The sequence below is a fragment of the Vigna unguiculata genome, chromosome 11, assembly GCF_037176805.1.
Source record: "Vigna unguiculata cultivar grain cowpea cultivar isolate G323 ecotype 2 chromosome 11, ASM3717680v1, whole genome shotgun sequence".
Classification (NCBI taxonomy): Eukaryota; Viridiplantae; Streptophyta; class Magnoliopsida; order Fabales; family Fabaceae; genus Vigna; species Vigna unguiculata.
The window spans coordinates 41,450,204-41,473,907 of record NC_140802.1 but is presented as its reverse complement, the minus strand read 5'-3'; the positions used below and the strand labels follow the sequence as shown (position 1 = coordinate 41,473,907).

The 23,704-nt window shown below is 35.7% G+C and overlaps 2 protein-coding genes and 3 pseudogenes across 2 annotated transcripts; all 5 read right to left on the bottom strand.

Moving 5' to 3' along the window:
• Positions 1-565: 565 nt before the first annotated feature.
• LOC114168875 (beta-galactosidase 8-like) lies at positions 566-4,843 on the bottom strand. The gene is made up of 17 exons (XM_085668855.1): positions 4,644-4,843; positions 4,440-4,535; positions 4,045-4,157; positions 3,903-3,969; positions 3,724-3,816; positions 3,439-3,582; positions 3,231-3,319; positions 2,987-3,092; positions 2,803-2,890; positions 2,525-2,643; positions 2,208-2,369; positions 1,874-2,076; positions 1,695-1,783; positions 1,425-1,534; positions 1,192-1,305; positions 991-1,089; positions 566-781 (listed from the first exon to the last, which is right to left on the bottom strand). Exons 1-17 carry the CDS (start codon positions 4,806-4,808, stop codon positions 566-568), a joined length of 2,073 nt encoding a protein of 690 aa, XP_085524981.1. The 5' UTR covers positions 4,809-4,843.
• Positions 4,844-9,191: 4,348 nt separating this feature from the next.
• On the bottom strand, positions 9,192-10,340 carry LOC114169014 (fasciclin-like arabinogalactan protein 11 pseudogene; annotated as a pseudogene).
• Positions 10,341-11,480: 1,140 nt separating this feature from the next.
• Positions 11,481-12,489, bottom strand: LOC114170090 (fasciclin-like arabinogalactan protein 12 pseudogene; annotated as a pseudogene).
• A 2,563-nt stretch (positions 12,490-15,052) lies between these two features.
• LOC114169101 (fasciclin-like arabinogalactan protein 11 pseudogene) lies at positions 15,053-16,130 on the bottom strand (annotated as a pseudogene).
• Positions 16,131-16,556: 426 nt separating this feature from the next.
• On the bottom strand, positions 16,557-23,196 carry LOC114168287 (beta-galactosidase 8-like). The gene is made up of 20 exons (XM_028053040.2): positions 23,026-23,196; positions 22,130-22,356; positions 21,929-22,024; positions 21,539-21,651; positions 21,403-21,469; positions 21,231-21,323; positions 20,966-21,109; positions 20,683-20,771; positions 20,438-20,543; positions 20,262-20,349; positions 19,983-20,101; positions 19,661-19,819; positions 19,309-19,511; positions 19,130-19,218; positions 18,402-18,511; positions 18,172-18,285; positions 17,955-18,056; positions 17,511-17,722; positions 17,086-17,422; positions 16,557-16,972 (listed from the first exon to the last, which is right to left on the bottom strand). Exons 2-20 carry the CDS (start codon positions 22,292-22,294, stop codon positions 16,865-16,867), a joined length of 2,514 nt encoding a protein of 837 aa, XP_027908841.2. The 5' UTR covers positions 22,295-22,356; positions 23,026-23,196; the 3' UTR covers positions 16,557-16,864.
• Positions 23,197-23,704: the final 508 nt, after the last annotated feature.

The following is a 23,704-nucleotide window of genomic DNA, read 5'->3' as shown; positions in this document are numbered from 1 at the left end:
TATTCAACCAAATACAAACTAATAAGTTGGCTTGAAGCAACATGTCTATGCACAAGAAGCTTCAACAGCTAAACTCTTTGTTACTCCTTCACATGGATCTCCTTGATAGTCCAATTCTACAATTGCTTCATCCAATGCAGCTCTGTTAGAAGATGCTCCTTGAAAGCAAGATAACACCTTCTGCACAACGGATAGAGCCTTATTGCTACTGCAGTTTCCATGTTTGAAGATTAGGTGTTCCAAAACCAGCAAATTTAATGGAAGAGATCACCTTATTAGAAGTACACGCCATACTTTTCTTCATGATTCTGCATCTGAAATTCATAACTCTACATGTGGAAGGGGAGATGCAGATTTATGAGAAGACGCACTTTCTATCTGTCTTATAGCAAAACTGATTTGCTTAGGGTTGCCTCCGGTTTCCTCAAACAAAACAAGTGTGTTGCCTTCAGGGCGTAACCATGATCGTGGTACATGGTATCTGCAGGAATAGTTACTATATAAGTATCTAGCATGATTTCAACTTACTTTCAAGTTTCAACTTCTCATGCAGAATATGTAGCACTTACAATAACTGTGATGGCTTTCCACAGTTCCTGAGACATTTGGATGCATGATAGGACCCTCTATAATTGCAGGGATCAGTACAACCCTCATTTGGAGCAATATTCGTAGGCCAGTACCTCCCAATGCTCTGTCCATTCACCCAAGCCTCACCTTTTCCCATCCCCGTCATGTTAAATGCAACTGGTTCCTTACCAGAGGGCGCAATGAAGTTTGTCTGATACAAAGTGTATTTCCATTAGTTAACAGCAAAAACAGCAAAAACCATTTGCCCTAAAGTAGCATTCTCTTAATTTCATACGAAGTGTGTGATTGCCAAGATATCAGATACACACAGTTTAGTAATAATGACTTTGTCTACTTATGCTGTTATAACGATAAGAGGGTAATTAATTTCAGTAGACTCCATATTCTGATCAAGATTACCTTGTACCAAATCAATGGTTGGTTTGTAGGTAAATTAGATTGTGAATTCCACTGGCCAGAACTGCCACTAGATGGACCGAAATCACCTTTAAGACCTATCTGCATTCACAAAAATTATAAACAGTGTATTTTATCTTCATTAGAACCTCAAAATGAGAAATAAAAGCTGGATTTGGTTACACCAGAGAGCCTGAGACTAACCTGATATGTCCAAGTCTTGGAGGACAGATCAAGAGAGCTACCATTGTTCAAACTTTTCAGTGTCACAGGGCCAGTGATTCCTGCACCCCTTAAGTCATAAAAAGCTCCGTAGTTCTGATGCGCATAAGAATTGCATTAGTTTATGTGGTGATGAGAATTGGTTTGATTATAAAGTGAAATACTGTGGAGATGAATTAAGACGGCAATGTATATTTCAAGAAGAAAAGCCAAACCTTGAGCCCAACAGTTAAACTCAATAGGTCAATTGTGTTCTTCCCAGCCACTAGTGTGACGGGGATGTCTACTTTGATCGCAGCTTTGTTTTTGGTTCCCGTTCCACTGCCTGAAAAAGTTCTCTATAGTGTCAGAGATAAGTATCGTTATTGATAAATGATGAGTTATTCCATATAAAGAACTGGACATTTTGGCAAGAAACAATCTATGAACAATTGATCTTAATCGACCATGAATATCATCATGTCATTGCTTCAAATTTTATATACCTGCAAACTTCCCATTTATGAAAGCATGAAGAGCATGACCAAGGGATTCAATTTGAAGGTCAGTTTTAGTACCAGCATCAAGATCGATGCTGCAGAAAAAAAAACCATGAAAAGTATCAGTATGGGGCAGAGAATTGCAAATCAGAAGAAAGCTTTACCAACTAGAAGGTGTACTTTACCTTAATGAGTACCACAAGTAATCACTTCTATCACCAGTTGTATTTAATTGCTCCACTAGCCCAAATTTTGTGAATGAATCAGTCTTTGAAATGCCAACAGGTTCAGTAATCCAACTCCATCCTGTGCTAGAATCACCCGAAGAACCAGTCTTTTCTTTTAAAGATTCAGTTGTGAAACTTGAAGTTGTAGATGCAACATTAATCTATCATATCATAAACAACTATAGGTTATAACACTTCTTGTGATGGGAAAGAAAGAAAAGATCTAAACTGTAGATAAAGTAGCTTCATTCAATTGAACTATCTATTTAGATCTAAAGCTGATGAGCCAAACCTTTGCAGTATTATGCACTACATTCTTGCAGTCTGGTAAGATGCTAACAGACCATGCTGGCACGTGATATGAATTTCCATTGAAGGTCACATTTTCATCAGATTTGTCATTATTGTTGGCAAGGAAGGCAGCACAAGCAGATCCTGTCTTGTAAACTGCAGCCTGTGTTGGAATAGTAAATGTTGAGATATGTAATTATACAGTTCATGTCAATGAAGTGTCTACGCCATTGGGATAATTGATTCTAAATCTTAGTCTGACATTCATGATCTATAATCCGAAAATTGTTGCCTAAATTTGAAAAGACAACTTATTACCTCTATATTTGATCCAAGAGATGAAATTGTTGGATCAGTAGCTATCATTGCTTCTTCACAAAGTTTTATGGCCTTATGCAAATCTTTCAGGTGGCCCCACTTAGGCTGCCTAACAATTCCTGCATCATACATACAGTTCAGACATTTTAAAAATATATTTCCATTGTAATACTATTTTCTCATCTTCTTGACTTCATATAGAATCAAACTTGACCAGTTTATATATTTCTACAGAATCGAAAATTAATATGAGATACAAAGGTTGAAAGACTCCATACCATACTCATCAATTGGAGCATCATAATCATAACTAGTAGAAATGAAAGGTCCACCGGAAGTTCGGCCAAAATTAGTCCCTCCATGGTACTTTTTCCAAGCAAGGAACAGAAAAAGTAGAAAGCATCAGCTCTTTTCCTATCTTGAATAGCTTAAATCCTTAAACAACATGTAACATTGTATTACCATGTAGTAATTATTAAAAGTTCCACCTAGTTGGTAAAAGCGTGCCACAGAAAAAGCAAGATCTTCCACTGGTCTATAAGGCACAGGACCACCAAACCCAAGAAACCTACAGTTTCACAGAGTTCAAAAGGTTATAACAAAAAGAGAAGTACAGTTGATGAGAAAGTGATACACAATCAATCAGATCATATTTTGAGTATGACATTCAAATACTTAAATGATTTATATAGAAAAGGACACTAACCATCCACTCCAGTTCTCAGTAAACATTTTTGGTTTTGAGTTAGAGTTTGGTTTGAATTGATGACAGTAAAATCCATTGCATGCGTTGATCTGAGAGTTGTCACAATTACAAATTATGGAATAAGTGTAGACTGCAGCATAGTAAGACTTCTCTATGCAGGAATCAGGAAAATAGACAATATAGTAAAATGTAAAAGGAGAAAACTTACAATTGGGTCGGGAGCATCAGCCTGTTGGCACATTACCCAAGGAACCCCTGTATCAAGAGATGTTGCCATTGATCCTGCCCATTTGATGTAGGATTTACCAGCTGGACCATAATGTTCATCAACGTTCCCGTACTCATTTTCAATCTGGCATTAAAAGGTATACATACTAGTATTACTTAATTTTTTCATATTGGAAAGGTATGAAATATTAGGTCCTTCACAAGTGGATGTCACAAATTTTTATAAAGTAAAATTTACATGTATTTAATAAAGTTTAAGAACAACCTGAGACAAAATAATAGGTCCTCCCTGTGGTGCATAGAGGTTCTCTTTCTTCATCATATCCACAATCTTAGCTGTGAACCGCTTCATTTCATCCTGGAGACAATTCAATTTCACATGATAAAAGGAAGCAGAGGCAGCAGAATGAGACATGCAGGAAGAGAAAAAAGGGATATAATTACCTTAAATGGTTTGTTATCGGTTCGGAACTGAATTCCCGGAATAAAATGTAGCCAAACAGGGAAACCACTGCTCAGAAAAGTTAAAGGCCATGATCAGATATGAACTTCTTTGTCAAAAATACATAAAAAGATCATATTTTACCCGTAGTTCCATTCAGCACATGCGTATGGACCAATCCGCAGATGCAAATAGAGACCTGCTGCTGCTACTGCCTTCACAAATTTAACCAAATCTGCCCTGCCTTCAAAATTAAACTGCCAAGCCAAAGCACACACTCCATCATTGAGTTATTCACAAGTTTAAGCTTCTGATTGACATTAAGAAATACCCTCTATCTCATTGTTCTTACTAACTCATAAAAATATGTGAACCAGTGATCATTTACTTTCCTAAGCTGCATATACTTATTTTCTGTTTGATTACTGAGCTCGTTTTAAAAATGAACACAATGCAAGTAGCAGTGAACAACAGAAACTATACAAGAATGGTGATAGTATTAGTAATAATAACGTTAACAGAAGTAGAAAGAAGAGGACCTGGCCTTGAACTGGTTCGTGTAAGTCCCAGAAAACATAAGTTTCAATCACATCAATTCCTCCATCTTTGGACTTTTGAATGAGGTCTGGCCACATCTGCAACAATAAATACCACCCCTTTTAACTCCAAAGTTCATAAACATGGGAAAAAAATAGTGTACATGTAACATTTGAAAGACACAGAAAGAGGGTAATGAAGAGAACCTCTGGAGTGCTACGAGGGTAATGAATAGAACCAGAAACCAAGACTCGGCGCTTGCCATCAATGACCAATGCTCTGTGGTCATACGTGACATTTGTACAAAACGAAGTAGGGGCATAAATGCAGAAGAACCAAACCAGAACCAAGAGAATATGTGTCACTTTCATTGCCTTTTTTGGATTGTGAGTGCAAAACAAACAAATACAAGCAACTGAGGAATGAGTTACTCTTCGTTTTCGTTTCCTGTATTTATAGGAAACAAGGATTTTTCTGAAGTTAAGACAAGCTCCGACACGCCTTGCGACCCGCGCTTCCCTGTTCCGAAAGCTCATCCGACACTGACACGAAAGACAAAACTGCACTGTTACTCGGAAGAGTGCATGGCACAATAATTTTTTTTTTTTTTCTGGTTATGTATTCATTTCCTATTATGTCATTACTTTTCTACAAATTTATCATTTCTTTCATTTTTGATTTGATAAAAAGTTTGAATATTATTATTATTATTTTGGAAGGCTATTATTTGTATAAATAATGTAGATAGAAGATTTTAAAATATAATAACATTTTAAAAAAATTAAAATTCTGCCTTTATTTTTAAATTACATGGTGTGTCGGAAATTTGCAGACATGTTCCGAGACATGATATATCAAAATTTTTAAATTGGATGACATATACACGTGGATACTTTGTGGATTTTTATCACTCAAGTATTTAATATATATAATACAGTAATATTTTTATGCTAATAGTAATGTATAATCTTTTGTTTTGGTAATATTTATATATAATTTTAATTTAGATTCATATAATAATAATTATATATTTATTGTGTTTTTAAATATGTATATATTACGTATCATATTTTATTATTTAAAAAATTAAATATATTAATAAATAATATAAATGTTCTACGTGTGTACATCATAGACCATGAGTATTCATGAAACCTTATTTAAAAAAAATACACTCTTTTAAGGAAAATCGTTTTTTGATAATATGATACTTTGTCACGTTGTTGTTTTTTAATACTCTTAATTAATTAAGTTTTTCTATTTTGTGGAAGTTTGCACAGTTTTGTTAATCATTCATCTTTACCTTCTTTTTATTATCTAATTATTTATGATTCTTTACTAAAGCAAATTCCACTCATTATTTATTTTCTGAACTTACTAGGATGCAATATTTTTCATCCAAAAAAAATTACTTTCTTTTGTGGATTTGTATATTTTTTATTGAAAATATTTACTTAATATTTTTTAATTTAAATTAAATTTTAAGAAATATTTCAATTTTAAAAATTAATTATTATTTTAGATTAAGATTGAGATATTATAAATATTTAATATTTGATATTATGATACATTTTATTATGTATATAAGAGAGTACATTAATATGATACAATAAATTTTTTCGTTCAATATATATTTTATATCTCTCATATATCTTTTACCTTTCGTATTACTTATGCTATTTAGATCTATTCTCAATGAAACACTAATTTTTTAATTTAAAAAATAGCAAACGAAAAAATAATTGAATCCTAAAATCTAGTATTAAAAAAGAAAGACTTTGTCCGTTATTTTTCACAATTACATGTATTGTGCCCTTGTAAACTTTGAAAGAAAGAAAGTTAAGGCATCATATTCTTATTATCATGTAAATCAGTCAACAACTGTATCTTAAACAAATCATAATTTGGTGCGGTTCTTTTTAGCTTGTTAATGACATCACTATTATTTTCAACCAACTTCAGGCAACGGCTAACAGATGATAGAGCCTAATCTAAAGCTTACCAAGAAAACAAAAATATCAATTTCTTTGGGAAAAAGGTGCATTTTTTTTTCTGCAATGCAACCACTGTTTTCTTATATATATTAGACACAGAATATTCTTTTCCCACCTCCTTTAGTTATCAAACATTAAAACTAGTCCTTGTGTAACATAATATAGGCTGCAAATGTTTTGAAGAAATCATAGGTCAAGAAGAACCCTTAAATATATAGAGGGATACAACAATCAGTCAAATTACACACTCTGATAAATTCACCACTATAGTACTCTTTCTCGCAATCAAACACTCTTAATCATTAACTGCATGGTAAGTAATGGTTTGGATTTTGGTAATCATCACACCCATTTCTTGTCTACAAAGAGAACGCAGGCACAACTTATGATGCTCCGACACGTCTCATAAATGGCGTGTCCCGTGTATGATACATCGGATACTGACACTCGTACAATATTTGTACGACACATTATGTCTAATTTGAAAGATATATTTTTTATTTTTGACATGATTTTGACGATTAAAATAAAGAAAAAATCTTATACTATCACTACTTTTGACATTTTGGATATTAGATAAATAAATTAGATTTATTTTTGTATTAGTTGACAATGTATTAATTGACAATTTCAAATTTAACATGTATATACACATTGTGTTCCGTATCTTATATTTTATCAATTTAACCGTATCTTTGTGTTCGTATTCATGTCATATCCGTACCCGTTTCTGTATCCGGGCAACATAACAAGAACTAGTCCAAGAACAAGGAAAACCCACTTTCCATGCATATGGATTTTCATAGCACCAGAGTTCTCTATAGAGAATGTTTGGGAGTGGGAGACAATGATAGGTAGGTGATAGGATTTTGTTTTAAAACCTTAAATTGTGATATTTGAGCACACACTCCTGCTAGCTGGTAATGATATATGGATGTTGCATCAACAATGATATATGGATGGAGCATTGTTTTTTCACGATTGAAGGCCACACTGGTCTTTCATCACAATCAATTTTAGTTTTTTTGCTGTTATCAAACAGAGCAGTTTTTTTGCAATGAAAATAGGGTGAAAGAAATAGCTATTGTGATGCACAAGTTATGGCATCTTTTGTAAAACCAATGTAGTTGGAGAAAGGGAATGCATTATGCAAAGGAACCCTGAAAAAAGCAAGGAGATGTTGCAATTTTACTGTCTTCCACTTAAATCCTTTGGAAGAAGATAGATTTTTCTTTTTACCATATTACCTTCCAAGCATCTCTCTTGTTGATTAACAACTAAGTCTCGAGTTTGAACCTTGTGGAGAAATCTTTTATGTTCTTGTATACCTCAAGAAGGTTTTAATTTTGTTTTCTTTACTTAGAACTTTTCAAGATTCAGTTCATACTTCAAAGATAAAATCAAGCTGGTCTTGGACAAAATTTGGAAGTATTCGGTTGAGTTTACCCCGACCCAAATTTGACTGCATTGGGCTAAGTCGACCTAGACAAAATTTGACGGTATTCGGTCGAGACAACCGCGACCAAAATTTGGTTGTATTTAGCCTAGTTAGCTCCGGTCAAAATTCGATTGAATTCAATCGAGTTGGTCCCGATTGAGATTTTGCCGAGTCGGCCCTATTCCAAATTTGGTCGTATTCGGCTGAGACGGCCTAGGATGAAATTTGGCCGTATTCAACTGAGTCGGCCATGACTGAAATTCGGCCGAATTCAGTCGAGTCGGCTCTGGTCAAAATTTGGTTGTGTTGGTCTCAACCAAAATTTGACTGAGTTGGTCCTGGCTTGAATTTGGTCGTATTCGGCAAAGTCGATCGCGACCGAAATTTGGTCATATTTAGGCGAATCGGTCATGACCTAAATTTGGCCAAATTCAGTCGAGTTGGTCATGACCAAAATTTGGTCGAGTTGACACTAGCCCAAATTTAGCCGTATTCGGTCGAGTAAGTCCCGAACGAAATTTGACTATATTCAACTTAGTCGACTGTGATCGAAAATTTGTCATATTTAGTCAAGTCGGTCCCGACCGACGAATTTAGTGGAGTCAATTCTGATCAAAATTTGACTGATCAGGCCCTGGCCCAAATGTGGTCATATTTGGCCAAGTCGGCTCTAGCCAAAATTTGGTCATATTAGGCAAAATCGGCCCTGGCCCGAAATTCAGTCGAATCCAGTCAAGTCGATCTCGATTGAAATTTTGTCAAGTCGACCTTGGCCAAAATTTGGTCACGTCGTCCCTGACCGAAATTCGTTCGAAAGTCATCCAAGTTCATCCCATGCTGAAATTTGGCCTCGTTGGCCCCGACAAAAAATCTGTCAAATTCTATGGTGTCAGCCCTATGGACACAAGTATTAAAAAATTTAATTTGAATTTATTTTATGAAAAATGAATTTTGGATTTTGAACTTGATCCAAATATTTAGATCTGGATTTAAACTTGATCTAAATATTTGGATCTAAATTTTTAAAAAATTCAATCTACTTTTTTTGAAAAAATAGATTTGGATTGAAAATCTAATCCAATTATTTGGATCCAAAATGGATGTTGATTGGATCATTAAAAATTCAAACCATGATCACCCCTAACCATCTTCGATGACTTTCTAATATGAAAAACTCGCAATTCATTTGTTTGAAAAAACAAATTAGTAAATAAAAGTTAGAATGATTATTCTCCATTATATTCTTTATTCACCTACACATTTGCACAAAGATAAAGAGTAGTCCTTGTGCTCTTCATTCTTCTCTTAATCTAAACAAGGTATGAGTGTAGTAAATTGATGCATAACGAAAATTTTAGGAATGGTTGTGGTTTATCAGCAACAGAACAATTGAAGGATTCTTTCCCTTTCCATTACACCAATACACGAGATACCAGAAAAAGACAGCAAAATTTGAACGAAGGAAGCAAAGAGAAAAACTTTAACACCGTGTTTGACATAGAAAACAGGAACACCAGCAGCTAAATGGATCATCAACACCACATGGTTGCCACTGCCATCAAAGCTATGCCAAGTGCCATAAACTTTGTTCCACCAATGCTCATCAAATTCACTGCTCCCGATTTATTATGATCCTGATTTGTTTCATCCTGATCGTCCTCAGAAGAGTTTTCCTTAGCGGCTTTGGGAGCCTTTGCAAGAGTTGTTGGAGCCAACGCTGGAGCCTTATTGGTTGCAAAGAAATCAAGAGGAAGAAGCACCTTGTCGACGTGATAAATCCCAAGTTTGTTATCGGAGTAGACTACACCCAAAACGGTGGCATTGACGACCCCAGTTGAAATGTTGACACTGTTACCTAATGCATTCACGTTCAGTGGAAGCCTTACAGGGTCTTTGCCAGCCACTGTCTGCACAGGGTTGCTCAGAGAATCAAAGTTTGAGCTTGACACAAACTCTGGCAATATGTGGAACTGCACAAGTTCGATTTTCTGGCCTTCGTTGAGGGAGTTGAGGAAGCCAGCTTTGAGGTTGGAAAAGGCAGAATCATCCGGTGCAAGAATGGTTATGCCCCCACTCTTTGCTGTTATGAGCTGTGAGTTGATGTTGTTCATGATTTCTGTGGTTTTGAGGAGGCGAATCAGGGTTGAGAACATTTTGGCCTTTTTAAGGATTCTGGTGATGTCATCAGGGACAGAGTCAGGGGAATCTGGGGACTGAGGTAATGTTGGGACTAATGGTTTTGGTGACGGTGCTGAAGCCTTTGGGGTATGGGGAGTTTTTGCTGCAGGTGCTTTTGGTGCTGCTGCAGGTGCAGGTGAAATGGCCAAACTGGTAGAGCATAAGAGTAGGAAGAGAGATAAGGTGAAAAGGGTTGCTTGTTTCATCTTCCAGTTGCTAATTGGAGCCTGTTGATGGCTTTGATGATTGTGTCTGTGGAAGAATGTGAATGATTTGTGTTAATGATTGTTCAAGTTTTTGTCTGATATGTTGGATTTGTGAAGGAGAGGGTTTATATAGAGATTAGAGGGCAAGGAAATGATAGGTTGGTGAAATTTGATAGCTGTGGAGTGACATCCCAACAGTCATGGAGTATGTTTGTTTAGTGGGAAAGTAACAAGAAGCTTGCTGAGATTGTATGTATGCCCTACATACAAATTATTTGTTGTTGAAAGTGTGAAAGTGCGAGGAAAGATACTTTTTACCACCAATTGATGAATATTGAGAGTTTTTTTTTTTTTAATTAATTATGATAATATTCTCTTCATTTAGATTACTTTTTCTCCCTTTTTCATATCTCCCTCCACTTCATTTGTTCTTAAATTAAATGACTTATATTTGTATTTATATGTTTCTCTCTTTACACTTTTCATCTGTTTATCTTTTCTCATTCTATGCATTTTCCTCCCACCAAATGTGTTCTATTAGATCCTCCAACAATTCGAAAATCTGCTGGAGAGGAAAAATCTAGCACTAACAGAGATAATCAGGCTATCATTTTTTATTTATTAGAGATATTTCAAAATCCGTCTGTGAGGTCTAAAGTTAGATGAAATATTCCTCACCAAGATCCTTGTGTTAATAAATAAGTCTAACTTTTTTTTTCAATTATGATTGAAGTGTATATGTAATTGCCATAGTATGCAGTAATTGACTTTGAGCAGTTGAATTGATTGATGTTATTGGACAAAAACTTAGTAACTTTGTCACACACATATCAGTTAATCTTTTGTATTCAAGTTTATATCAGTTAAGTGTTGATTCTTTTAAAATAATAGGAAACCCAGTAGAACCTCAATGAAATTTTGAGTTTTTAATAAAAAGAAATTATTCATAACAAATCTAGATAGACCTAAGTATATAAATCATACTACATTAAATATTCAAATAAAAAAGCTACTCAATATAGAATTTAATAATAAGTTTGCTTAAGCACCTGTTAAGAAAATTAAAAAAAAAAAAAATAGAATGTGTAAAAAGTGTCCTCTTCATAATACTTTTTAATGTGTTCTCTAGTGATTTTCAATAATTTTTTTAATTTTTTTTAACTGGGAATACCAGTTAAAAAATGAGATGATAATAAGTTATGGTCTTAACTCTTGTGCAATAGAGTATTAAAAGAAAAAACTATTCATATATAATTGAACCAAAATGCATACAAAACCACATACACTACAACCAAGATAAATATAAGTAGATCATCATTTTCTTCTTGCCTTCAACATGCATATCATGTCATATCATGGCTCCACCCATGAAAGCAACCCCAACAACAAAAGACATCCACTTTACAAGTACGCTGTTGAAGTTCATGCAACCACCAGAAGCCTCCACCGGAACACCGCTGTCATCATCCATATTTTTGTTAGTATCACCACTTTTGTCTGCAGATGATTTCGGTGCCGGAGCCTTATTAGGTTTAGGAAGAAGCACGTCAAGTGGAAGAAGCACCTTGTCCACCTCATAAATAGCAAGCTTGTTGTCTGCATACACGGTGCCTGTAATGGTGGCATTGACGGCACCGGTGCTCATGCTCACGTGGCTGCCACCGTAAGTGGTGATGTTAAGTTGCAGCCTCTGGGGGTCATCACCGGCTTGGGTCTGAACGGGGTTGGTGAGAGTGTCGAAGTTGGAGATTGAGATGAAGGAAGAAAGAGTGTGGAATTGTAAAAGTTCCACCTTTTGCCTATCGTTGAGTGAGTTCAAGAACCCTCCTTTTAGCTTTGAAAAGGCACTGTCAGGTGGGGACAAAATGGTCAATCCCCCGGAACCCGATGTGAGGAGTTGAGAGTTGAGTTGGTTGATCAACTGGGTCGTCTTCAAAAGCCGAATCAGAACGGAAAATCTTTTGGCCTTACTCAGTATTTGAGCAATGTCAATGGTAGAAGCTTTTGGGGTGGCGGGTGAAGGAGCAGCGTTGGGAGACACTGGTACCAATGGAACAGTATTCATTCCCGATGGAGATGCCAATGGTGATTGTGGTCCTGTTGCGGGTGATGGTTGAGCTGATGTGGTGACTATCACAAGTACAAGTGAGGCACATAAGAAGAGAGAATGTTGCATCATGTTTTTGTGTTATAGTGATTGTTTTGAACACTACAGACTGTAATGTGTTACTTCTGTTGTCTGTTTTTGATGTGAGGAAAATGGAAGAAGTCGCTTCCGTTATATAATGTGGCAGAGGAAGAATGATGTGTACAAGGTGTGTGTGTCAGAAAGATTAAACATCGCTCTGTAAACAATTTTCAGTTACCTATCATGGAAAGTTGGTGCATCAAGGTGAGAGATGGAGAAGTTGTTCTGAGTTGGAATTGAGAAGTGGAAGAAAGGAAGTATTTGCTGGTATGTGAACATCTGCAACTATTTTACTTTCACGTCATAATTCATAGGTTGTCACCATACATGAGTTGGATTTGGATGCATGGCGACACTGTGTACTAGTTGAGTATTTACATCAATAAAAATGGATAGTCATTGTCTTGATCACTGACAGGGGTTTGATTGTGCATGGAACTTGTATTAGGTGTGAGATAGTGAGATCTGGCATACTCTTTAACTGTATGATATAAAAAACTAAAAACGTAAATCCTGTACTTTGGTCCACATTGCTTATTATGTTGTATTGGAACAGAGCTTGAAGCCTCGTCAAAATAGAAAAAAATGTCCCAAGCACTCATATGTTTCGGTTTAATGTTTAATTTTCCTTGTTGTATTGTAGGTTAACTTTATGTTGGGATTCTAAATTAAGTTCTCTAACCAATGTCACGTACAAGTATAATATTATTATTCTAGTATACTCGATAGTCTTACTTGCTAAAAAGTAAAAGTTAAAGACAATTTAAATTAATAATTAATGTTATTGAACTTACTTCTCCATGGTGCAAATAAATTATCCTTCGAATTTGTGTAAAGCTTACATTGTTAATTTTTTTTTAGAATACTGATATTTTGACCTACTATTTTTATTCACTTTTAGTCCATCACTTTACTATAAAAAATCAAAATATTATTATCTTTTAAGAGGGTGCATAAATCCTTCCCCGTAAAGAAACAAAATTAAACTAGTGAGGGATCCTAAATCATGGATCAAAACCATTTTACTGCATGCTTAACAAATCACAATTTGGTGTGAATCAAGTTACCCTGTTAAATGTAAAATTTAATCAAGAGTATCGGAAGATAAAAATTCAATATTCTTGGGAAAAATGGGCAATGAGGCATATCTTCTTTCCCCACCTCCTTTAGGGTGTCTTCCTTTGATAGGATGGATATGGAGGAGAGTGTAAAGATGAATTTGTGTAGATTTAGGTGGATGAATTTTTGTGTTTTTTTGAGTGGATTTAGAGGGTAAAGTGAGTAGATTTGGAGATAAATTTTATGAAAATTAGTGAAAGATTTGATTGATGTGATAAATAAAATAAATTGTAAAAATAGATAGAATTAGAAAATTACCAAAATACCCTTGATGAAAAAAAAAGAATGATTTTGTAATTTGATGTTATAAAAATAATTATAATTAATTAATACGAATTAAAAAAAATATTAAATTTATATAAAATTTTAAAATAAAAAAATTAAATTTTTATGAATGTAAAAAAAATTATACAATTAAATTTTAAAAAAAATATATAATTAAATTTTAAACTAAAGTTAAATAAAGTTAAAAAAATTAAAAAAAAAAAGTCAAAAAAGTCAAAAAAAAGTTCAAAAAAAAAATATAACCATGACACCGGTGTCGTAACCGGTGTCGTCCCCTTTAAAAACAAAGCACCGATTACGTAACCGGTGTCATCCCTTTCTCTGAAATTCACAACACCGGTGCCACATCGGTGCCATCCCAGTCACCCTCACCACCCCTGCAAGACCTGCCACACCGGTGCCATCCGAGTTCCCTCACCACCCCTAACACCTATCACACCGGTGCCATCCCACTCCCCATCACCACCCTTGCAATACCTGTCACACCGGTGCCATCCCATTCCCCCTTCACCACCCCTGCAACACCTCCAACACCACTCATGCCACCACCGCAACACCTCTCACGACCACCACCACACCCCAAAGAACCTCATCTTCCTTCCCCTCCGCACTCAACAATCACAGTAACTCACCTCACGGATGACCTTTTGCTTCAAAAAACCAAACAACCAAAGAAACGAGAGCAAGATAGTAAAGTCTTTAATAATACTCGCTAATCTTCTGCTTCTATCGTGGATGAAAAAATTTGTGCATCCCTCAAATTAACCCTCGTTTATCGGTCCTAATCAGTGCAATGAAACACAATTTCAAAATGAATATGCGCTTCCTTATTCCGTTGAACACTGACATTCACTCCAGAGAACAAACCCTTAGTTACCAAACTTTACAACTACTCATTCTCTAACCTTTTAAATAAATATTGGATAAGTAGTTAGTTCGGTACGATAAGTATTAAATATTTGGTTTATAGTACAATAAAAAAAACAATAACATAACATCTTCATACAAATTTTTTAATTCCATTAGTTTTATTCGAATTCTGTTAATGGTTGAAGTTATTGAGTATGAGTTTGGTCTTTAGTAATTAACATGTGTCTTTATTGAAAGGAAAATTAACTTTAAATGCGAATCTATGTTTAACAAAAATTAGAGGCTTATGGGACAAAGTTTCTGTTAGGAAAGCTTGTAAGCATTATTTAAGAAACCATAAATTAAAAGCACAACACTTAAATTAATAGAGGAAAAAATCACTCTGATAAATTCTCACATTCACTCCTTTCTCGCAATCACAAAACATTACATTCTTCAACATGAAAGACATACTACAATGAAATCTGGTAAATTCTGCAAAAGCTATTTGGTTTATGATAACAATGCAATCAGGAGAACAAGTCCAAGGACAAGGGACAAAAATTTTCCATGGCTGATTTTCACAGTGCCAGAGGTACCGTTGGTGGAATTAATCTCAGATGATTCTGAGGAATCTGGGGACAGAGACTTCTCCTTATCTGCTTTAGGCGCCTTTGCCGAAGATTCTGGTGCCAAAGAGGGCGCCTTTGCAGGTGCCTTAGCAACAACAAAGAAGTCCATAGGAAGAAGAACCTTCCCTACCTTATAAATAGCAAGATGCTTATCTGTGTATACAATGCCAGTGATGGTGGTGTTAACCTCACCCGTTGAGATGTTCACACTCCCTCCGTAACTTATCACATTCAGTTCCACCTTTCCAGGTTTAGCCCCTGCAAGTGTTCTCACAGGGTTGGTCAGGGTATCAAAGTTGGAGCTAGACACATACTCCGAAAGAACATGGAACTGTAAGAGCTCGAGCTTTTGGCCATCAGAGAGAGAGTTGAGGAAGCCTGGTTTGAGTTCGGAGAAGGAACTGTCATCAGGTGCTAGAATGGTGATGCCACCTGATTTAGTAGTGAGGAGTTGTGCATTGAGTTGGTTGATCAATTGGGTGGTTTTCATGAGTCTGATAAGGATGTTGAATGACTTAGCCTGCCTCAGGATTCCAACAATGTCAACTGCTGAAGTGTCAGGAGTGGAATCACTTGGTGAGTCTGGCAATGAGGGAACCAATGGTTGTTTAGGAGCTTCAGCTGGTGGGGTAGGTGTAGGTTGTGCTGGTTTGAGAGGGGCAGAAGCTGGTGATAATTGGGCTAAAGTGGTGCTGGAATACAAAAATGAAATTAAGAGTGCTACTGAGAAAGACAAAACACATTGCTTTTTCATCATGGTTTTAGTTTTGAGGATTGAAGGGTACGATGCTAGACCAGAGGAAAGAATGCAAGTGGTAGGATTTTTATTGGGAATGAGAACTTGATGCATTGATGATATGGTGGAGATGGCTTTTATAGAGCGAGTGTGGGAGTGAGAGACCATGATAGGTAGGTGGAAGGTTTTGTTTCAAACTTAAATTGTGATTTGTGAGCATACACACAGTTGTTAGCTAGAAAAGGATATTTAGATTTTGCATCAACTATCTACTGATGTATTAAGCATAATGCATTTTAAGGATTGAATGCTACACCATTCTGCCATCGAAATCAATTGATTTCGTCAATAGTATTTTGTTTTTGTGTTTTTTTGTTTTTTGCTGAGAGCATTGTAATTAAACAGTGTTTTTTTTTTTTTTTCTGAGGATTTATAGGGTGAAAGAAAGAGTGCTTGATCAAACGGTTCAACCAATAGAGACAGACACACGCAAATGTTTTATTTTGGGAAACTTTTCATTCAAACTTAATCAATCCAACTTCTTTTACGAGAAATAGCCTTATTGCCCCTCACAAGTAAAAAATAAGACTATACAGATCATTCTTAAGTTAAGAGTTTCCTCTTTCATAAAACTATGAATACACTGTTTTTGTTTGACACGTTTTTCCTAGTTTACTAGCAGAAGGCCTTTTTACATTGGCCAATGAGGAATCATCTTCAACGAGTGTCTGAGACTTGGGAAAGTGCAGCAGAGTGCTATTCAGCAAAGTCCAAGATAATAAATGGGCTTGAAGCAATAAGTTTATGCACAAGAAGCTTCAACAGCTAAACTCTTTGCTACTCCTTTACATGGATCTCCGAATGTATTAATTGATAGTTCAATTCTACAACTGCTTGATCCAATGCAGCCCTGTTAACAGAAGCTCCTTAGAGTAAGTATAATCCAATTGAAAAGATAAAATAAAATTAGCCACAAAAAAGACATATATGAACTTCTTGTTTAACGACAAAGCATGATAACACCTTCTGCACAATGGATAGAGCCTTATTGCTGCTGCAGCGTCCATGTTTGAAGTTCCCACAAGTCCCCTGAGGTGTTCCAAAACTAGCAAATTTAATGGAAGAGATCACCTGATTAGGATAAGGGCATTCCAGTGACAGTACAGGCCCTACTTTCCTTCCTGATTCTGCATCTGAACTCCATAAGTCTACAGGTGGAGGGTGAGACTCAGATACATGAGAACACACGCTTCCTATCTGTTTTGTAGCAAAAGTGATTTGCTTAGGGTTGCCTCCACTTTCCTCAAACAAAACAAGTGTGTTGCCTTCAGGTCGTAACCATGATCGAGGTACATGGTATCTGCAGGATTAGTTACTAAATAAGTATCTAGCATGATTTCAACTTACTTTCAAGTTTCAACTTCTCATGCAGAATATGTAGCACTTACAATGTCTGTGATGGCTTTCCACAGTTCTGGAGACATTTGGATGCTTGATAGGACCCTCTATAATTGCAGGAATCAGTACAACCACCACTTGGAGAGGCATACGTAGGCCAGTATCGCCCAATGCTCTGTCCATTCACCCAAGCCTCACCTTTTCCCATCCCCGTGAAGTCAATTGCAACTGGATTGCTACCAGAGGGAGCAACAAAGTTTGTCTAATAGAATCCATTAATACATTAGCTAGCAGCAAAATCATTTGTCCTATAGTAGCATTGCCTTAATTTTCTATAAGTGTGTGACTGTGAAGATATCAGATGCAAAAGTAAACATGAAATTAGACAATCCATAACAAAGGGAAACAAATTGGAGCAAAGTAAAGAGACTTTGTCTTCTTATGCAGTTATAAGGATAATTAACTTCTTGATTATATATTCTGTTAAAGATTACCTTGTACCAAATCAAGGGTTGGTGTACAGGTAGGGTAGACTGTGAATTCCACTGTCCAGAACTGCCACCAGATGGACCTAAATCTTCACCTTTAAGACCAATCTGAATTCACAAAATTATGGACAGTCTATTCTATATATGGGTCCAACCAAAACCTCAAAATGAGAAAAAAAAAAAAAAAAAACTGGCTTTAGTTAGGCTGGGGCATGAGACTAACCTGATATTTCCACATATGGGAGGAAAGATCAAGGGAGCTTCCATTTTTCAAACCTTTCAATATCACAGGACCAGTGATCCCTGCACCCCATGTGTCAAAAAAAGCTCCATAGTTCTGATGCGCATAAGGTTTGCATTAGTTAATGTGGCGATGAAAATTGGTTTAGTGATAAAGTGAAATAATACGGGGAGGATTAACAGATCAATATATTACAAGAAGAAAAGACGAACCTGAAGTCCCACAGTTAAACTCAGGAGATCAATTGTGTTCTTCCCAGCCACTAGAGTGATGGGCATGTCTACTTTGAAGTTGGCTTTCTCATGGTTTCCCTTTCCACTCCCTGAAAAAGTTCTCCATAATGTCACAGATGAGTGTCATCATTGATAGATAATGAAATATTCCATAATGTCCACAGATGAGTGAACATCAATGTTGAAGGTAGTCCAGAGGAAGCAAAATTGTGCAGTTAAAAATCAGAACAAAAGGAAGATAATTTGGCGATTGAAATGGCCTATATGTTTTAATTGTATTTCTTTCTATATTCTTTCTTCTTCCTTTTTTCTTTTTTCCTTTGCTTACATTTTTTAATACATTAAGTGTATTTTATAGACTGAAATAACTCTTAGAATTCCGTAACAATACTCTCTAACAGTTAAACATATAAAGAGTGACATAAATACCACTAAATACTCTTAATAGACTCTTTAATAAGCATAAATTTCCATTAAACACTTGTAACAACACATTACTCAACAGAACATGAGTTATTACATCTACTCAGTATACATTTAAATGTTTAAGAATGCGAACTTGTGTGAAGTTTTTGGATCTGCAACCACACATACTCGGAAGATAGAGATACCAGAATACATAAGTTTACCTCATTTTAAAGCATTTTCTAAAGGAGAAGCTTTGACTTCAAGAAGGGTGGGTGGAACAAGATTTAAATTTAATATACCTGCAAGTTTCCCATTTATGAAAGCGCGAAGAGCATGACCAAGGGATTTAATGTGAAGGACAGCTTGAGTACCAGTATCAAGATCAATGCTGCAGAAAAAAACCATGAAAAGCATTACTATGGGACAGAAAATTTCAAGTCAGAAGACAGCTTCTCCACCTAGAAGATATATTATATACCTTAATGAGTACCACAAGTAATCACTTCTATCAGCAGTTGTATTTATTTGCTCCAGTAACCCAAATTTTGAGAATGAATCAGCCTTTGAAATGCCAATTGGTTCACCAATCCAACTCCATCCCGAGTAAGAATCATCCAACAAGCCAACCTCTTCTTTTAAAGATTCAGTTGTAAAGCTTGAAATCACAGATGCAGAATTAATCTGTAATCACAAATAACTAGTTATGCAACTTCATGCACTAGAAAATGAAAGAAAAGGTCTAAAGTGTAGATAGATCAATCACATGCATTCTGAAAGTAACTTTGTTCAATTGAACTATATATGTTGATCTTAAAGCGGATAAGGCAAACCTTTGCAGTATTGAGCACTACATTCTTGCAGTCTGGTAAGATGCTGACAGACCATGCAGGCAAGTGATATGAATTTCCATTGAATGTCACTTTTGCATCAGATGTGGCAATGTTGGCAAGGAAAGCAGAACATAGAGCTCCTTTCTTGTAAACTGCAACCTGGATTTGAATAGTATATGTTAAGAGATGTAACTAAACTATCCATTTGGGATAACTGATTCTGAATTCTGAGTTTGACATTCATTATATCCATTTACCCAACATTTAGATCACTAGGATAATCCAGAAATTGTGGCCTAATTCTGAAAGGACTACTTATTACCTCTATATTTGGTCCAAGAGATGTAATTGTTGGATCATTAGCTGTCAGTGCTTCTTCACAAAGTTTTATGGCCTTATGCAAATCTTTAAGGTGGCCCCACTTAGGCTGTCTAATAATTCCTGAATCATGCAGTTCAGATATAAAATGTGAATTTCTTGTCATGATACAAGTTTGATTATTTTTCTTGTTGACTGCATATGGAAGCAATGTTGACTAGTTTATATAATTCTACAGAGTAGACAATAAATATGAAATATAAAGGTTGCAAAAATTCCATACCATACTCATCAATTGGTGCATCATAATCATAACTACTAGCAACAAAAGGCCCACCAGAAGCCCGGCCAAAGTTTGTCCCTCCATGGTACTGTTTCGGAAGCAACCAAAAAAGTTCCTAATTATCTACAATAGCTTAAAGTTAAAAAAGCCTTCAACATCATTTAAGGTTGCATTACCATATAGTAATTGTTGAAAGTTCCCCCTCGTTGGAAAAAGCGTGCCACAGCAAATGCAAGATCTTCCACAGGTCTGTGAGGTAAAGCATCACCAAATGCAAGAAACCTACAGTTTTTTGTAAATTTCGATAGGTTAGAAGAAAAACAAAATTAGAGTTGAATGTGAATGGAGATACTATCAGTCAGATCATATTTTGAGTATTATTTTCAAGTGACTAATGATGTATACAGAAAAGGACACTAACCATCCAGTATAACCCTCAGTCCATATTTTTGGTTTTGCCTTAGAATTCGGTTTGAATTGATCACAGTAAAATCCATTGCACGTGTTAATCTGAGAGTAGTTGATATGACAAAATGTGAGGTTAATAATGGTTTTGGATAATAGTTGACAGCAACATAGTACGATTGCTCAATTCAGGAATCAAGAAAACAGATAATGGTGTAATACAACTATATAACACTAGAAGAAAGCTAAAACATAGACTGTTCTGCATAATTGTAGATGGCTTAAAGAAGAAAACTTACAATTGGATCAGGAGCATCTAGCTGTTGGCACATTACCCAAGGAACCCCTGTATCAAGAGATGTTGCCATTGATGCTGCCCATTTGATGTAGGATTTACCAGCTGGACCATAATGATCATCAATGTTCCCATACTCATTTTCAATCTGTTCATAGCATTTTCACATTTAAAAGTTGGCACTATGCTAATAGAAATTCAGAACTGTCTGTTTATCATGCTTCGACATTTGGATAAGAAAAATGTTTTCAGTAAAATTTAAGAAAAACCTGAGACAAAATAATAGGTCCTCCCTGTGACATATAGAGATTCTCCTGCTTCATCATATCTACAATCTTAGCTGTGAATCGCTTCATTTCTTCCTGAAAACAATTCAATTTCACATGATAGCAGAAGAAGATTTAGCAAGATAAGACACGGAGAAAGGAAAGGAATTATAACCTCAAATGGTTTGTTATCAGTTCGGAACTGAATTCCCGGAATAAAATGTAGCCAAAGAGGGAAACCACTGCTCAGAAAAGTTAAAGGCCATGATCAGATTCTTTGTGAAAAAATACATACAAAGATCATATTTTACCCGTAGTTCCATTCAGCACATGCGTATGGACCAATCCGGAGATGCACATATAGGCCTGCTGCTGCTACTGTCTTCACAAATTTAACCAAATCTGCCCTACCTTCAAAATTATACTGCCAAGCCAAAGCACACATTCTTTCATTGATTTATTCACAAATTTAAGCTTCTGATTGATATTAAGAAATACCCTCTATCTCATTGTTCTTATTAACTCAGAAAAATATGAGAAGCAGTGATCATTTACTTTCCAAAGCTGCATATACTTATTTTCAGGTTTGATTACTGAGAAAGTTTGAAAAATGAACACAATGCAAGTAGCAATGAACAACAGAAACTATAGAAGAATGGTAATAGTAATAATAACTTTAACAGAACTAGAAAGAAGAGGACCTGGCCTCGAACTGGTTCGTGTAAGTTCCAGAAAACATAAGTCTCAATCACATCAAGTCCTCCATCTTTGGACTTTTGAATGATGTCTGGCCACATCTGCAACAAACAAACACCACCCCTTTTAACTCCAACTTCAAAAACAAAGGAAAAAATGGTCACATGTAACAAACACAGACAGAGAAAGAGGGTAATGAAGAGAACCTCTGGAGTGCTACGAGGGTAATGAATAGAACCAGAAACCAAGACTCGGCGCTTGCCATCAATGACCAATGCTCTATGGTCGTAAGTGACATTTGTGGAAAACGAAGTAGGAGCATAAATGCAGAAGAACCAAAGTAAAAGAAACAGAGTCTGTGATGCTCTCATTGCCTTCTGGAATTGTTAGAGCAAAAAGAACAAACAAAAGCAACAGATGAATGATACCCTCTGATAGGTTATATTTTTTCATATATGGTTTATGGGCATGGTCATGGCATATGGTTATTGGGAGATTATGGTTCTGTATGGTTATATGACATTAGTCTTACACATATAAGACCTTAGACACCACTTTTACACCAAAACCTTAAGGCAATGTTGTTATGGGTCTTTATTCTTATATAGTGTTTAACTTTGTCTTTTCTATCCAATGTGGGACTTTTTGACTCACACTTGGACTATTCCCAACATCTCCCCTCAAGGGTGAGTCCCTTGTTGTTTTTTTTTCCTTTTTCATATGGTATATTTTCCCTTCAGGTGTATGAGTGACCCCTTTGGTTATGGTTATGCGGTCAGTCACATCGGTGACCCCTTTTTGTTTATGGTGGTGGTTATGCGGTCAGTCACTCCGAACCATCGGCTCTGATACCACTGATAGGTTATATTTTTTCATATATGGTTTATGGGCATGGTCATGGCATATGGTTATTGGGAGATTATGGTTCTGTATGGTTATATGACATTAGTCTTACACATATAAGACCTTAGACACCACTTTTACACCAAAACCTTAAGGCAATGTTGTTATGGGTCTTTATTCTTATATAGTGTTTAACTTTGTCTTTTCTATCCAATGTGGGACTTTTTGACTCACACTTGGACTATTCCCAACACCCTCTTTGCGTTATGCTCTAGTACTTGAAGAAAAACAAGTGCTAAAACAAAACGGGCTTAAGAATCAACACAGATTATACTCATTCCACTGTCATTTATAGCACTTCTTTCCAGAAAGAGAAGCGAGACTCAAACTCAATAACCTTTTTCTTTCCTCATGAACACCTTATACATCTTTTTCTACAATTTATTTCCTTATGATATGGATCACTTCTTTTTAATTTTCTTTTTCTGCAAATGTAAATGGAAATTACGGATATTCTTCCAGCATTATCCTCAGTAAATTTTCTGTCTTTGAAATGTTCCCTTTTTAGCGGTCTCATACTTTGTTACATTAACTATTTTTCAAGTCATTTTCAATATTATAAGCTTCATTAACTTTAATACATTAAGCTTCGTTATGATTCTTTAATAAAGCAACTTTGTCTCTTATTTATATTTTCTGAACTCATCTCAACACAGTTAATTTTCTTGAAAGATAGAAATGAATTGAAAAGGTGGAAAGAAAGGAATAAAATTTAAAAGTGGACAGCTTTTCAGGACAGACAGAAAAAACAAGTTTGTGAACAACCAATGTCTTGCTGTTTGATTAGGTTCATCAATCAGTTTCTTGTGTCTTTTTTGCACATCATGTTGCTGTTTGGCCTCTTGTTTGAAAGATACTCTGTTTATTAGCTGTGGAAA

Coding starts and splice junctions, on each gene's coding strand:
- LOC114168875 (XM_085668855.1), bottom strand. CDS start 4,808: ATGAAAGTGACACATATTCTCTTGGTTCTGGTTTGGTTCTTCTGCATT. Junction 3,970..4,044: donor TGTGCTGAATGGAACTACGG/GTAAAATATGAT, acceptor TTTTCTGAGCAG/TGGTTTCCCTGTTTGGCTAC. Junction 2,891..2,986: donor CTTTTAATAATTACTACATG/GTAATACAATGT, acceptor GCTTGGAAAAAG/TACCATGGAGGGACTAATTT.
- LOC114168287 (XM_028053040.2), bottom strand. CDS start 22,294: ATGAGAGCATCACAGACTCTGTTTCTTTTACTTTGGTTCTTCTGCATT. Junction 18,057..18,171: donor CCCATATGTGGAAATATCAG/GTTAGTCTCATG, acceptor TTGTGAATTCAG/ATTGGTCTTAAAGGTGAAGA. Junction 16,973..17,085: donor CTCTATCCATTGTGCAGAAG/GTGTTATCATGC, acceptor TTCTGTTAACAG/GGCTGCATTGGATCAAGCAG.